At 46.4% G+C, this 16,194-nt stretch overlaps 2 protein-coding genes across 2 annotated transcripts in view; both read right to left on the bottom strand.

Annotated features, from left to right (window-relative positions):
• LOC144892212 (uncharacterized) overlaps nt 1–16,194 on the bottom strand; it is a 623,022-nt gene that overhangs the window by 327,341 nt on the left and 279,487 nt on the right. The gene's annotated exons all lie outside the window — the stretch shown is intronic.
• The window catches only part of LOC137428722 (voltage-dependent T-type calcium channel subunit alpha-1H-like), a 231,558-nt gene continuing 227,334 nt past the window's right edge, over nt 11,971–16,194 (bottom strand). The window contains exons 34-37 of the mRNA XM_078777047.1: nt 14,872–14,956; nt 13,515–13,633; nt 12,990–13,322; nt 11,971–12,165 (exon numbers count right to left, since the gene is read on the bottom strand). Coding sequence (XP_078633173.1) covers nt 11,971–12,165; nt 12,990–13,322; nt 13,515–13,633; nt 14,872–14,956 — 732 coding nt within the window. The remainder of the gene's footprint in view (nt 12,166–12,989; nt 13,323–13,514; nt 13,634–14,871; nt 14,957–16,194) is intronic.

Here is a 16,194-nt window from a genome sequence, read left to right as displayed (position 1 = left end):
AACTGGCCTGAGGAGTACTGGTCCATACTAGTGCAAAGTGTTCTGGTGGGTAAAGCTCAAGAGATTTATTCGGCTTTACCGATTGACCAGTGTGCAGATTATGAGGTATTGAAGAAACACCTTCTCAAAGCATATGAATTGGTCCCGGAAGCTTACCGGCAGAAATTCCGGAATGCCAGGAGGAGGGAGAGTGAGACCCACGTGGAGTTTGCCAGATTGAAAGAAACCATGTTTGATAGGTGGTGCGATTCGAAAGGAGTTGGGAAAGACTTCGAACTATTGCGACAATTGATCCTGGTGGAGGAATTCCAACAGTGTGTCCATGAGGACATTAAAATACACCTGGAGGAAAGGAAAGTACCAAAGTTGTATGAGGCAGCAACCATGGCAGATGACAATGCCTTAACACACAGGATGGGGTTCCACAAACCGAACTTCTCGCCCAGGCCTAGCCAGGGGAGCTATGGTACATCAGGGGCGGAGAATGAGAATCCATGGGGGTGGCCTCGGGATGAAAATGAGGTCCACTTTGACACCCCGACTTCTAGAAATCAGAGGACTGCGGTTCCAAGACAGACCTATCGTCCAGGGGACTCGAGGCAGACCACCGCCCCCATGCCTTGGCAGACCACGAGGTTCTCCTCCGGGCCGACTTGCACTTTTTGCCATAAACCTGGACACTGGAGGTCCAACTGTTTTGCTCTGGGAGAGGAAAATCAGAAGCGGGGTTCGACTAGTACGACTCCAAATGCGATGGCCATTGTGAGAAATCGCCCTCAAAAGGGTTACCGACCATTTATTTCCGAGGGGTTTGTATCACTGGATGGAGCCTCGACTAACCGGAGACCGGTTAGGATATTGAGGGACACAGGAGCACATCAATCTTTAATGCTTGAAGGCATCTTGCCATGGTCCGAGGAGACGGCATCGGCGGATAGTGTTCGTTTACAGGGGATTGGTGGCTGCGTTAGTGCTCCACTTCATGTCATCCATTTGGAGTCCGATTTGGTGTCAGGACCGGTCACCGTCGGTTTACAAACCACGCTTCCTGTAAAGGGAGTATCTGTGGTTATCGGGAATGATTTGGCCGGTGGTCAAGTTTATGGTAACCCGAGGGTTGTTAAAGAGCCCAGCAGGGAAAATAACACCACACCAGTTCGGGATGGCGACAAAAGTACCAAGTTATTTGTAGGGGGACTGAACTTCAAAACAGAGGAAGAAGTTCTGACCTCTGTCTTCAACAAATATGGACCGCTTGTGGAAGTGCGGTTGGTAAAAGACAGGGAAACGCAACAGTCAAGAGGGTTCGGCTTTGTCACGTTTGCAAGCACAAAAGACGCCAGAGAGGCAGAGAAGAATTGGAATGGCAAGGATTTGGAGGGTCGGACCATAACAGTAGGGAAGGCATTTTGTAGGCGTCGAGAGGTCTACAGAAGAGGACAACTTGGCGGTAGTTTTGGTGGTGGCCGTAGCCGATATTACTCTGGAGGCTCCCAGAGTTACGGCATCTCCCGAAAGAATGATTATCAGGTTAGCGGCCGAGAAGGAGACCGCTATTCCCATGACTACTGTGACAAGTGGTCCCACCGTAATTATTAGGAGTCCGGAGAAGTGGAAGCACGGAATGCGGCGGAGCCGCCGAGCCCAGATTCCTACGGACTAACCGTGAACGCCACGTTCCTAAAGGCGTCCAGGTAGTGAACTTTCCTGCACGGACTAACCATGAACTCCACGTTCCTGAAGGCGTCCATGTAGTGAACTTTCCTCCCCGGACTAACCGTGAACTCCACCTTCCTAAAGTCGTCCATGTAGTGAATACTCGGCTTGGCCTCCCGGAAAAAGTGCTATCGAGTTACTTAACTTTGGATTTTTTTGATCAACCCCTTAACCTTCATTCAAAAAAATCAAAAAAAAAATCAGAGGTTGATGAGATGGAGTTTGGCTTTGCAGGGGTTCAACTTGGAAATTGAACATGTGAAGGGCCGGGACAATGTCGTGGCGGACGCGTTGTCCAGAGTGAGTTTACTTTGGGGAATTCTGTGTGGGGGTGTGGTGTCTCCTATCGCCTGTTTGTCGCTTTATTTTTTGGGAACTATGGATGGTTGTTGCTCACAGGAATTGATGATTTTGGGGTGAGCTCACTCTTGTTGGTGTAAAGAATTTTGCCTACAACAAAAGTTTTCCCTATGTTCAAACTTTCTTTCTTGAAGGGTGGAAGTGTTACGGGTTCGGCACTCATTCCTGGTGTTGTTATTATTATTGTGGGTCCAAGTATTGGGATTGTTGTTGTTTAAAGGAAATCCGGATCGAGACCGGAAGAGGTGGAGCGAAGAAAAGGAGGTGGGAGGAGACCAGAAAGAGACATGGTGGGGGAGGCTCCGGGCCGAGCGTTCGACGTACAGTGCGAGGGAACCTTGCGTCCTTAAAAGGAAGTTCGGTCGATAAGCAATATCGCTGGAGTGCGGGGAGCCTGTGTCGCCGGGTATTCTCAGCGAGGTTCCGGAGGATCCAGACCTTGAGAACCCGAGTTGGAGCGAAAGCCGCCCGCCATTCTGCCCACGCGAGCATCCTGCAGGGAACAGGTTTTCGTCGTGTCGGCTGGGCATTATTCCCTGGTGGATTGCCAGGAACGGCCGTGCCAGAGAGGGGCACGTGCGAATTCTACGGAGGCTCGCGGGTTGAACCGCAACGTGTACGTCAATTCGAATCTTTGTGAGGTTCCTCTCCACCGTTGTGCTGCTGGGGGCTGAGCACGTGACCTCGGGGTCGTCTCGCTCGTCAACACCTCAATTCGAATCTTTGTGAGGTTCCTCTCCACCGCTGTGCTGCTGGGGGGGCTGAGCACGTGACCTCGGGGTTGTCTCGCTCGTCGACGCCTCAATTCGAATCTTTGTGAGGTTCCTCTCCACCGCTGTGCTGCTGGGGGCTGAGCACGTGACCTCGGGGTCGTCTCGCTCGTCGACGCCTCAATTTACCATCGGGCCTCGACTCCCCGATCGCGGGAGCGCACAGAGACATTGGGACTTCGCCTTGGAGTGGAGCAGAGACATTGGGGGAGGTGCCGTGAGTGGTTGGGGGAGGTTGAGGGGCTTGATAAGGATATTATCGTAGGATTTGAAGGTAGGGGTGATTGCCCCATTGCTGTATGGCTTGCCTTTGTGGTATGGCTCTTTGTGTGGGATTTATAATATATTATTGTTTGCTTATAACCGGGTGTGGTTGCATCATTTGACTCGACTGTTTCATTTGCTGGTTCCAGTGAGGGATAAAAACATCTTTCTGCCGGGGACCCTCTCGGGGTCCAGAGGTCCACCGAGACCAGGGGTAAGGCGGGGGGGACCCCGTAACAGGTGCCATAAACCTGCTTGTAATATACCTCATTAAATACAAAGTAGGTGGAAGAGAGGCAGGTAGAAAGCATGTCACACACGTCCATCGGGCTTAAAGCTCCCGCAGTCTGTTTCCATCGATCATCTTCCATCAAACGCCGGTTAGCCACCTCAATCGCCAGGGCTGTGGGCACGTTGGTAAATAAAGACACAACATCAGACGAAACCATGGTCTCATGTGTTTCAATGGTGAGATGCTTCACTCTTTCAGCAAATGCTGTGCTATTGTGCACGGTTCGCTCTGTTGTCCCCACCAAATGCTTCAATTGCCAAAAACTTGGATAGAGCATATGACGGATGATTAATACAGGAAACGATTAACCGTAGCAGAAATCCCTCTTTGTGCTCTTTCGGTAGCCCGTAGGCCCTGGGAGCCACTCCCTTACTGCTGTACAGACGTTTGTACGCCGCAGCTGATAGTCTTCATATCTTACTGTACGGCAGGAGTGAGGGTTAGTTTCACACCGGTTTTCACCCTTCGCCAAGCTCTTATGAGGGTCAAGGACAAGCTTCTGAGGAAGGATAGGTCAGGGGTGGTATAGGGATAGGTCAGGGTCAGGGGTGTTTTGGAGGCACATGGAAGAAACTGTTACCTCGATCATACAAGAGGTGGTTGACTTACCGGTAGCGTTTTATCCACTCTTGTGTAAACGAAGCAGGCATTCCATACTTTGAACAACGAGTCCACATAATATGTCACACAAGGCTTTTATTCGGACAATTTGCCCCCTCCCTCTTCCCCCCCCCCAAACACGCCTCTCCCAAACCACCCTTCTCCCAACCCCCCCCCCACTTCCGCCCCCCTCCGCTTCCACCCCCCCCATTTTTATCCCCCCTTCCCGCATTCCCCTTTACCGCATAGGGCCACATGTGATGATCTTGATATTATGGCAATTTTATTTTATCTTAAAAATTTTTGCTTTAAAATATTTAGTTTTAATTGAATTTACAATTTAATTATTTACAAGTTTAACCTTTAATTAAATGTAATGATTGTGCCTGATTTTCTAAACACTTGAGTTATAATCCAGCATTGCTTACAGGATTATTTTGAGCCGTTAATATGCGGTTGATTTTTGAATTTGGTCAGCAACGTCTCCGTTCACGAGAGCGGTGTGATACGGTTTCATTGGCTGTCCAGCTTTGCCCACCCCACTTTGCATATACCCCGCCCACTTTGCATATAAGGGGATTTTGAGATGATTTTATCACTCTTGAGGAAGATTAACGGAGGCGTGTGGCTTTGTGACCTCGGGGTCACATTATCAATGTTGTTAATCGAAACGTTGAGTCATTGTTTGTTCAATTAAAGGTTGGAGATCTTACCATGGAGTCATTTGGATTTACTCCCAACCGCAAATCTTTCCATATATATATATATATATATATCAGTGAAGGAGCTGCGCTCCAACGCGAGTCGAAAGAATTGACGCGCCCAAAGACGGAATTCGTCCGAGTTGCTTTATTGAAACAAAACAGCTCAGGTATTCTAACAAGCCCGTTTATCGGGCAGCAACATGTATACACATTTATGCCGGGGCGTTTGCCCGGGAAAACCGAGACCGGGCATGCCCGGGTGTCAAGGGCGAGCCCTGGAAAGGCGAGTCTGGACATGCCCGGGCGTCCTGGACGCGGCCTGGCAAGTCGAGGCTGGGCGTGCCCGGGCGCTCTGGGCGAGCCCTGGAAAGGCGAGAGCGGGCATGCCCGGGAAAGACGAGACCGGGCGTGCCCGGGAGGTTCGGGCGTGCCCGGGAACAGCGAGTCCGGGCATGCCCAGGAGAGGCGCGTCTGGGCCCGTCCGGACGAGCCCGGCATGGCGATCGCGCCCTGGCCACGTCCTGGCAGGTGCAAGGCGATTGTGTATTCAGTGGGAACCGCTACATCAGAATGTTTAATTTCACTTCTTAAACCTAATGAGCGCACGCCGTGACGTCACCGCCACGTACATATGCATTGCCTGCCAAACTTCAGAGGAGCCATCTAGCAGTGCGTCATAATTTAGATGTTGTTCAGATATTGTCACAAGTGCGTACAAAACTCACAGTTACCGACCTGGTTTCGCCCTTGTTGGGGCTTCATCAGAGCAACGCAGTTCAGATAGACGTGTGAATCTGAAAACCTTTCGATTATAACCCAGACATTATGCGACTCCATACCATCAGTGGTGAACCTGATTGGTTACTCCCAACCACATCCAGGCGACTTTAACCCCCCCCCCACCCCCCACTCAAATCCCTCCTAAAGCACTCCTCAAAGCCTTTAAAACCTACTCTAATGAAGGGGGACAGACAGACAGACACACACACACATTGTGCTTTGTATAAATACACACACACACACACACACACACACACACACACACACACACACACACACACACACACACACACACACACTCTAAGGACCAAGGTATGTACTATGTCAAAGTTTTAACCAGGCTGGCAGGATGGTCTGGAGTCCAGACTACAGGTATGCATATTTGCATCTAACCTGTCGAGCCCGAGTTTAAAAACCCGACCCATCTGGGTTTGAATCCTGACCCAGTTTGTGGACATTAAAGACCCCACGGGGTCCTTTTCAACGATTAGGCGAGCTATCGCTGGCACCATGACCAAATTCCAGCCCTAACCTATGGGGGATATCAGCGGCACAGCCAGATCAATCAACCAATGATGATGCACCACAGCCTTGTGCTGCATACTTTACCGAAGAAGAAGATTCAGCACCACTAAACAGGTTGGGTGAGTTAATGCACCTAGTTATTCACAGTTTACTTGTTTTTTGCTCTTCAGGAAGCCAGGGCATTTTTCTTCAATTATTTGTTCCACATCAATCATCAGATTAATCACCTGTCATATTTTGTCACATATAAATCCACCTCATAGGAAGCTTTGTGATCAAGATTTCCAAACTCTCAGATATTGTGAGATTCAGGAACCAATATGGAGTCATTTATTTTATTAAACAGCAAATACCAACCGTTGCTTCGTTGATGGGAATACCAAGGGAGGAGGGAGAGGGAAAGAGGAGGATAAAGAAGGGTGGGAGAGGGGTGGGAGAGAGAGAGAGAGGAGGAGAGGGAGGGAATAGAGAGAGGAGGAATGAGAGGGAAGGGAGGAGAGAGAGGGGGGAAGAGAGGGAAGGGAGGAGAGAGAGAGGGGGAGGAGAGGGAAGGGAGGAGAGAGAGGGGGGAAGAGAGGGAGGAAGAGAGAGAGGGGGAAGAGAGGGAGGAAGAGAGGGAGGGGAGGAGAGAGGGAGGAAGAGAGGGAGGGGAGGAGAGAGGGAGGAAGAGAGGAGAGAGGGAGGAAGAGAGGGAGGGAGAGGGAGAGGGAGAGAGAGAGAGAGAAAAAAGGAGGGAGGGAAATGAGGAGAAAGAGAGAAAGGGGAGGAAGAGAATGGGGAGGAAGAGAGAGAGGGGAGGGATGAGACGGGGGAGGGGATGGTTGGAGAGAGAGCAAATAAGACCAAATGTGACCTTGCCATGATATTTAACCCCTTGGAGATATTTGACTGGTAGAGGGATAAACATGACCATCACCTCCGCGCCTCAACACAGAGCGCCGTTTCCTGTGTATTTTTGCTATTTCTTTTTTTTTTCCTTCGTTTTCTACTTCCATATTCCTTCTTTATCTTCCTGTCCTTCTGCCTTTCTTCTTCTTGTATCTTCCTTCTTCTGTCTGGCTCTCCTTCATTTCTTCTTCTTCTTTTTTTTATTATTAAATATTTTTATCATTTTTCTCCTTCTATCTTCCTCCTTCTTCTGTGTGCCTCTTTCTGTGTTTCTGCCCTCTTTTTCAGAAGTTTATTCTTCAGCACGGAGGATTTCACATCATATTTTTTATCAGTGTTTGACTTTTTAAATTCTTGTAGAGCTTCAGGATTGACAATGTTGCATGTTTTTCCATTTGGTGCATTTGGTGCTAAACAAATTCATCGATATGGCCAAAATAAGTCATGGTATAGATGTTTATCCTCATCACCATGTAATGAATATGGGGTGTGTTCAGTTACCAAGTTTCTTGGAGAGTGCTCGCCAAGTGGCTTAATCACTCGAGCAAGCACTCCATTCAAAACCGTGGATAAGGAACGGCTGGCTTGGCAAGCGGTCGCTAGCTGCTTGGTAACTGAACACACCCCTGGACATCGACAACATGTACATATGTAATCAGGTGATGTTGAGTGTACGAAAGTGTACATTTCAAAGTGTACGTGTGCATAAGTTGTAAAAGAAGAAGTAAAAGAATGTCTCCCTGGAATTTCCCCGGCCTCCCGACTAATTAATTACGTACGCAGGCATTTCACTTCCAAGCCGATTTTCATTTCCTCTAATGTTTATTTACTTCACAAATGTGAATTACATGTCCATCAGTTTGTTTATAAATCATGTACTTCCACACTATTCAACCTTGAAAAGTTGGGCGAAAACAGGCCGCATCCCTTGTTCCTTCCTCGGTCGGCATGCAGAATGATCAGTTGCTCCCCCTCATAACCCCCCCCCCCCCCAGGTCGCACCCGGACTGGAACCGAACTGCCACCAGACTCCTCGTCAGGCTCCACCTTCAGATTTGCCGATCATCTTTGTTTATGAACTCCCTAGTTTGTCTCATGATATTTGTCCGGTGAATGGATAAGATCAACGCTTAAGCCAAATAAGTTATCGTGGGCATGGGGGAATCATAACAGTATGATCTGTATCTAATAAATTGTTATCGTACAGACTACAGAACTGTACATTGATTCGGTAATTGCTGTTGGTACCTCATTTTCTCTCCTCCAATCTCCTTTCCCCTATTTATTACATAATAGCAGGAATACCCAGCGTTGCCCGGTGATGTTATAATCCTGTTGGCATTTTGAAGAAATCTATTTGTTCTTTTCCCCATTTTTGTGAGTTCCTAAAACACTCTTGGACCCTCACTGATGAACCTCAAAGTTAGACGAAGTTCCGTTCAGCCATCTCTGAGAAAAATGGCGACACACAGACACACGGCTCTTTTATAGAATAGATGATTACTTAACTTGTTAACATTAACCTGTGTTGGCTGGTTATCTTGTTAACATTAACATGTGTCGGCTGGTTAACTTGCTAACATTAACTTGTTCACATTAACTTGTGTCGGCTGGTTAACTTGTTAACATTAACTTGTGTCGGCTGGTTTGCGGTTCATCATTTGGCTATTAACTCAACATGGTTAAAAAAAACCAGGACCATGAGAAATCGGTGTCATGACCTCACAGGAGGCTTTATAAAACTACAGGCGGATCACTCAGGTCACTGCTCGGGCTTCCATCCTGTTCATAGGGCAATCCAGGGGCAGAGCGTGAGATTCTCGTTAGAGCTATCTGTATGCCTAAAACTGAAGTAAAGATCTATTGGCCTTTCACAGCAGACTTTGACGACATGGTGTTGCGGATTCGTCACTTCCGTTGTTATGGTTTTCATCCACTGTAAACATTTTTGATTCCATGTACTATTATTGTTGTCGTTTAAGGAAAATAGAGGTTACTATTTTCAAAAGGTAAAAAGTCAATGTTTTAAATGAAACCGGAACCGGACGACGACGAGGAGGAAGAGGAGGAGAAGAAGGTGGAGCGAGTGAGTGACAAGAAGTCTAGCTGCTTCGAGGTCTGGAGCGAACGATTGGCGAACGAGAGTCGCGAGTGAACTTTGGGTTTCCCAGGAAAGGGATTCCTGCGACAGAGTTGTTATCGCTGTGACAGATCAACCTGCGTGTCAGGTTTTGTGGTTGATTCCGGAGAGAATCATCAGAGTGCCGTTACGCCACGAGAACGGGCCGTCGGCCATTTTGACTCGCGCAGGATTTGCGCATCGTTCAAGGTTTTTCGCCTCGCTTTAATCATTGTCACCGCATTCAGACGTGGATCTGATGTGTGTGTGTGTGACGTGGCTTTTGAGTGGAAAATCTGCGGTTCGCCGATTGGGAGCCGTGAAACGTCCATACCCGAGGGTGTGATTTCCCAGTCGCCTGGAGGTTGCCTTTGGATTTCCAAGTCGCCTTGAGGGCGCCTTTGCGCAGCTTTGGCCGCGTGACTGACTGTCAACCCAACGGGATTCTGGTCTCGATACGACATCGTACGGACGATTGCTGGAGCGGATCGACTTTGGCTTGAAGCCAGAATCAACTTTGGCTTGAAGCCGGGAATAGAGACATTGGGAATCCTCTTTTCGCTCATTTGGAGCACAGTGAGTTATATTGTACAAACCTGATGGTACCATCATAGGAAATATATATTGGTTGTACAATTGATTACTATTGTTTTTGTGTTGTTATTTTTGTGTGACCTTAATACAATATTTGTTTGTTGGTAACAATTGGTGTGGCTTCACCATTGATCTTTGACACAGAATAACACATCTTTCTGCTGTGACTCCTCTCGGGGCTCGGAGGTACACCGTGACCGGGGTCTGGGCAGGAGCACGTAACAATGGTCATTAGACGCTGATTTCACAGATGGTCTCTTCCGACGATCCGTCATTAAATTGGTGTTTCGGCTGGTGGAGGATCGGTAACGCCGTGTTAACATGTAGTTTATCACTTGTTGCATGAACACGTTTCGACGAGGTGGAATCGGACAATGGACATGTTCTGGCGAACACACACGGCGTACAGAAAGGAAACAAATTCAAGACGATGCAATTTAATGCAATAGGTTTGTGCAAAAATATAATTTAACCATCGCTTTTGTGTTCCTCCTCTACATGACAATCTGCCACTTTTGAACAAAGCACGACGATAGGAGCACGGCAATCGGGATCTCACGAGAACGTCACACCACGTGATGTGGCCAGTCAAAGCCACAACGACAGGATACATCCGCCAGGGTAGTGGGGGAAAAGTGCAAATTAAATAATCAGGAACAATGTGTAAACACTTTTGTAAAGTCCAAACCATACATTTGAACAGGTAACCACAGATGTCATGAGGGAAGGGCGCTGCCATATGCAGCTGAGCCTTGTGCCGATGAAATCGAATCCTCTAACGGGTGCAATTCCAATTTCATTGCACACCGGGTTGGACAATTGTGAGCGAAACACACACAACCAGGGTGAGGCTGATTACACATCGAGTAAGTTATTTTGGTAAAAACAATTTTTTTGCCACATACATATAGTAACTACATGTAAGCGGATTCCAAACCCCGAGCACCTTGTGCAAAGCAAGCGGGTTGTTTCATACATAGTGGAGCAAAACAACATTTCCATTAAAAAAAAAATTACTCCATGTATAGTCACGATAAAGTACTTTCAAACATGAGATCTCACAGTACGATAGATCTTCACGCCAACCTCTTTGCACGATCACGCCAACTCAAAAAGCTGATGACGGCCGAAGCACCAGGCCAAAGCCTTGGAAGAGTGCCAAGCAACATGTGACAGCAGGTGGTCAATATCAGTGACAGCAGGTGGTCAATATCAGTAACTACTTACAACCTGACCCTCTCCAGCCAATCCTTTGCCTGTATCCGTGGGACTTCCGTTTCCAGCCCTTCCGGTCTTCTCCACAAGGTGTTACCGTATATGTTCCCGTTCTTAAAAATCTGTTTTTTTGGCCTGGTCTGCCTAGCAACGTCATTAATGCCACCTTAACCAAACTTCCTGTGTCAAGGTTACTAGTTACATTTTCCCAAGCAAAATATAGGCCAGGTCACATAACGAAGGTATTGAGTTGGGTTCTTCTTGCGATAGACATTCCTTGGGCACTTCACATGGGGTCAACTTTGGCCTGAACCATTGCGCTACAATTTTCAACCACTACATAGGTACAGTCATTAGTCTATCTATGATAAGTGGACGGTGGGGAGAGGGAGGGAGTAGTCTGGTATCTTTGGTAGACACTCACCAAGTGTTTACACTTCGAGCACAAACTATTCCAGAAAGGAAGCTCCGGATTCGGATGACAATGCCGGATCACCATTTAGGAAGACCAAAGTCGAAGCTCTTCCAGGCAGGTCTACTGCGCTTGAAACAATGGAGTGCCCATTGGGAATTTTTGTTTTAGTATTAGGTTGTGTGGCCGCCATCTTACCATACAAAGAAAGCCTTGGATAGACTTTGATTGGGATACCATATTATCAGAAGGTCAATGCATCATGGCACTGCGGCGACCTCAAGATCATGGGACAGATGAGGTCACGTCCTTATCAGACAACCTTAAGTATATTGTTCTGAAATCGGCACAGCCTTTCTGTATCAGTAAAAAGCACACTAATCACAGGGTAAAGAGAACGCCAAAACCTTCCATCGCTACTACTTCTTTGATGGCCCCTATGATTCCCACCATCTATGCAAGGTGGGGTTCAGGAGGTAGATTGACCCAAGTCTTTCACAAAATGGCCGACCTGACCTGAAGTTTGACCGGAGCTGGTTAGCCACAGGAATTTGTGATTCCTCCATGGGACAGCGCACTTTGTGACGTGAAACACCGATAGCCCCTACCTATGAAACACCGATACGTGATCTTGTAGTCCGCTTAGGAATCTGACCCAGAACAGACAGCTCATAGGTAAGTGTGCTACCTCCACACCATCCTGTTGGACCAAGGAAAAAAACTACAAAGGCCTACACCACCGATCCAAATGCATTCATCTCAGTGCCTTCCATTGCACGCATTCGTTGAGAGTACACGTCTCCTAGTACGCCACCAGTCACATTGGCGAACTGGCTTTGACCGCCTGGACAGACCCAAGGTGATACCCACCGGTCATCAGGTAAACCCATTCCATAACAGAGGGACCAGTTTTCAAATTTCTGGTTCTAAAAATGACAAAGTAACATCAGCCTCTGATATTGTGCCAATTTGTAGCAAATAATCACATACAAAAAAAATTTAAATTCCTCTGTTGATATTTCCTGCGTGGGTACTTTGGACATGCAAAGTCCTTTCGGTTTCAGCATATGTGATGTGCTATCGGAAACTATTTGCATCGCCGAACATTCTCCCACTTCCTCATCTACATTCGAATGAATTCGTTAAAAGTGTAAAGAGTTGCAATGTCGAGGTGATTGCGATAGACCGACTCGCGTCCCTTTTCTTGCGTCATGAGCAAACCATCTGCCTGATAGAGGGGGAAATGATCAAAGTCTGGACGACGATACGAGTCGCAATCACACTCGGGCCAAGAAGGCATCAAATGTTCGACTTCCTCACGTCATTCCGGACTTCTTCAGTGTCCGCTGCAGTTCTACCTTTCATCATTGCATGTTGTAAAGTGCCATTCCAAACATCATCCTCGGCATACACTTCCGGCAGTTCCGCGTTGCATATACAAGTCCCACGACATGCTTTCTCGACAGATTTGTTTTTTCGCTGGTTATTTAAAATATTTACAGTAGCAGCTTCGTGGGCAAACATCATTACGAGATGATGTGTCACGTTATGGAAGCAAAGTCCCCGTGGCAAACGCCCGCAAGTTCGGTCGCCGCACGAGCAATGTCCTCGCAGAAAATTGTCCCGTAATCGTGACCACGCGAGTAATCCCAAACTTTTGCATGAAGGTTGTAGAGCAGAGAGGCACATCCAGAGGGCAACATCACAGGCCATAGCCACTGAAGCCATTGTCACATCACGTCCTCTGTACCGGGCACGTGGTGGACTTCAAACTCTGATTGCCCTCTTGGTTTGTGGTCTCTTCTGCTCGACTCTCCCGGCCTCCAGTTCCGCTACGTTGTGTATCTGTCCGTGAAGAGGACTTCCACGACTCGTCTTCATCGTTCGACGATTTCTCCTGGTTCTTTGTCAAAGAGTCTGTTTCTTTCTGAACTTGTCGATCTTCCATTTTCCTTGCCGTGTTGTCGGGTTCCTCAAGTGTGTCTCGACTGACACCGGTTGCCTCTGTACTGAAGAACGTTTCAGAGTGAGAGTTTGCTGAGATCGTCTCGCAGTCGCATTGCATAAGCACGTCGGTATCTACCTGCAAAGTGGGGGTAGAGGGTTGAGTAGTGCATGAACAGGGAGAAAAGAGAATCACCAAAGATGCTCCAGCAACGAAAAAGTTTCCCTTGGATTACTAAAGTTGATAGCAATGTTGGATGAGCAGCACAAAGTTTTTAATTAGTACAAGACTAATGCAAACGGAGTCTCCATCCAAACTGAGATAGCTCACTTGCTCGTGAGGGCAGCGGATGGCAGTGTTGGTGAGCGGGCGAAGCGTTGGTGATGAAAGGTCGTCAGACCAGAACGTAGGAGACGTAGGAGTGTCCTCTCCCCACCAGCCATGCAATTCTACAGAAACAGTTCACAGGTGAGAAGATGGAATGCCATCCATAGAGGTAAAGCTTTAAACGTTAATATTATACTCCCTCAAGCGGGTATCTGAGAACACTTCTAAATAGTGAATGTATCCATGTCTGACTCTTAAAAGTGAATGAATCCATGTCATGTCTGACAAATCAACATTGTGGGTGTAATTCATAGTAGGCACAGGTATAGTAGCCACAACTGCACTCGGTAAAGCCTCTGCCAAGCTGAACAGTTTACGTTTTCTATCCACTGATATCTTCATCCGGATCAGAACCAAAATCGAATCAGTTTGTTCTTGTCACCTAACCAACTCATCTACAAAGTTTTGGCATAGCCCGTCCACAACTTTTTGCAATATCACGACATACAGTATATCGTTTTTGGCCCCATCTCTCAATAAAGAATCACCTAAAAATTATAGTGTCCAAATCTTCACCAAAATCTACTCAATTTGTCCTTATCACACACCCAACCTCGACACCAAATTTGTCCAAATCCATCCATATTCTTTTGAGATATCTTGATCACAGACAAACAGACAGACAGGGGTGACAAACATAACCTCCGTCCACCTTCCGTGGTCAATGTCTTACTATTCTGCTTATGGCGTCTGAATTTAGTTACAACTCCTCCATTTATTTCGTTTGGTCCAATCCAAAGTGGACTTTCCTTAAATCGTTCGCCATTCGAGATAATGTCACGGTATTCCAGTGTGCGGCACGTCAAGCCCAACCATCACTGGATTGTTGTTGATGTTGTTTACATATATTGCTTTCATCACTCAGTTTTTGTCCGATGGCGAATGCTACATCCCAAACCTCAAGATGATTAAAGTCTCCAACTTGATCATCATTCCGTCCGCTACTGAAAATGGACCGAGGTTATGTTTTCAACCCCTGTTTGCCTGTTTCTCTGTCTGTCTGCTTGTGAGCAGGAAGTCTCAAAAAGTTGTGGATGAGTTAGGACAATACTTTGTTGACGAGTTGGGTAGGCATTAGTTTGATACACAATCTACACTGTTCAGCCTGGTGGAGTAATGTGATCTACCAAGTGCTGTTCTAGTTCTAAATGCGATAGATTCCTACTCAACTTTTTTTTTCTTTTTTTTTGTATACAGAGTCGAGGCTCGTGAAAGAGCTAAATATATCTATGTGAGGTTTTAAACTTTCATCTAAGTGCTGCTTTCACTGGGCTCAAGTTATTCGGAAGCAGATTCTTACCGGCAGCGCAACAAGTCGGACATCCAATCATGCAGAGATCTTCAAAAATATCCGCTTCTGCATCTGGCAGACGATTGGCACCATTCTGGGGGAAAATAAACAAGTACAGGTACATTGAAAGTACACCGCCCCCATGCCAAATAAATAAATACCTTACCCTCCAGCATGGCATATTGTGAGGGAGAGGTGTATACTAATTGATTGATTGCGCAATTAAAATCAATAAATAATAATCGTAAAATAATTGATTTCTTAATCGATTGCCTAATAGCATACGCAAACTACCAGTGTTTCATCTGAAGCTGTAACTTAAAAAAAAAAAATTAAATAGTTAATTAAACAAAACAATAAAGTAATTAATTGATTGATTAATCAATAAATAATTAATCAATCGATTAATTGATTAATCAATAAATCAAAAATATCCTTTACAGGCAGATCACTTGGTCATTGGCGTGTCCAAATATCAACTTCCTAACTCAAAAGGTGCCTGAGATAATGGCCAGAAGAGAAAGGAAATATATAAATACTTAATAAATCGATAATAATTAAGTAATTAATCAATCAATTGATTAATCAAAAAAAATCAAAAATATCCTTTACAGGCAGATCACTTGGTCATTGGCATGTCCAAATATCAGCTTCCTAACTCAAAAGGTGCCTGAGATAATGGCCAGAAGAGAATGGAAATATATAAATACTTAATAAATTGATAATAATTAAGTAATTAATCCATCAATTGATTAATCAAAAAACAAAAAATATCGTTTTTGCCAAAGCACGTGCTCACTATTGTGCCAAAATTTCAGCTTCCTAGCTCAAAGGATGGCTGAGATATCGCTCGGACAAACAAGAAAGAAAGAAAGAAAGAAAGAAAGAAAGAAACCAGAGTGAAAACTGAGTACTCCCTTTAAGAGCACGTCATCGCTGGGCCCCTTTGGTGCCCGGCGATGACGTAATGCAGAGCCTGGAGGTGGAATAGGAAAGGAGCGGTGTACAACAAACAAACAAGAAACCGGAGTTGTTGTTGTTGTTTCATATGCAGCCTGTGGCTGTTGGTTGTATAACTTTTCTGGAAGTGCGTTTGTGCCGCTGATGCAGTGCCCCAATTACCAGTGAGCTGGTACTCAATTTGCCAACCTCATAAGGATGACAGGCTGAGTCAACCTCCCTGGCATTAATTCAATGATCGACCAGGATTTGAGCTCAGGATCCTAGGATCCGAATCCAGCACTCTAACCGTTAAGCCAACACCAGGCTACAGGAACCGGAGTGAAAACTGAGTACTCCCTTTGAGCGCGCGTCATTCCCGGCCCCCTTTGG

This window comes from Myxine glutinosa, chromosome 5, assembly GCF_964187855.1.
Source record: "Myxine glutinosa chromosome 5, kmMyxGlut1.1, whole genome shotgun sequence".
Taxonomy (NCBI): domain Eukaryota; kingdom Metazoa; phylum Chordata; class Myxini; order Myxiniformes; family Myxinidae; genus Myxine; species Myxine glutinosa.
The sequence above is the reverse complement of the archived record's forward strand: the minus strand, read 5'-3'. Positions and strand labels throughout refer to the sequence as shown.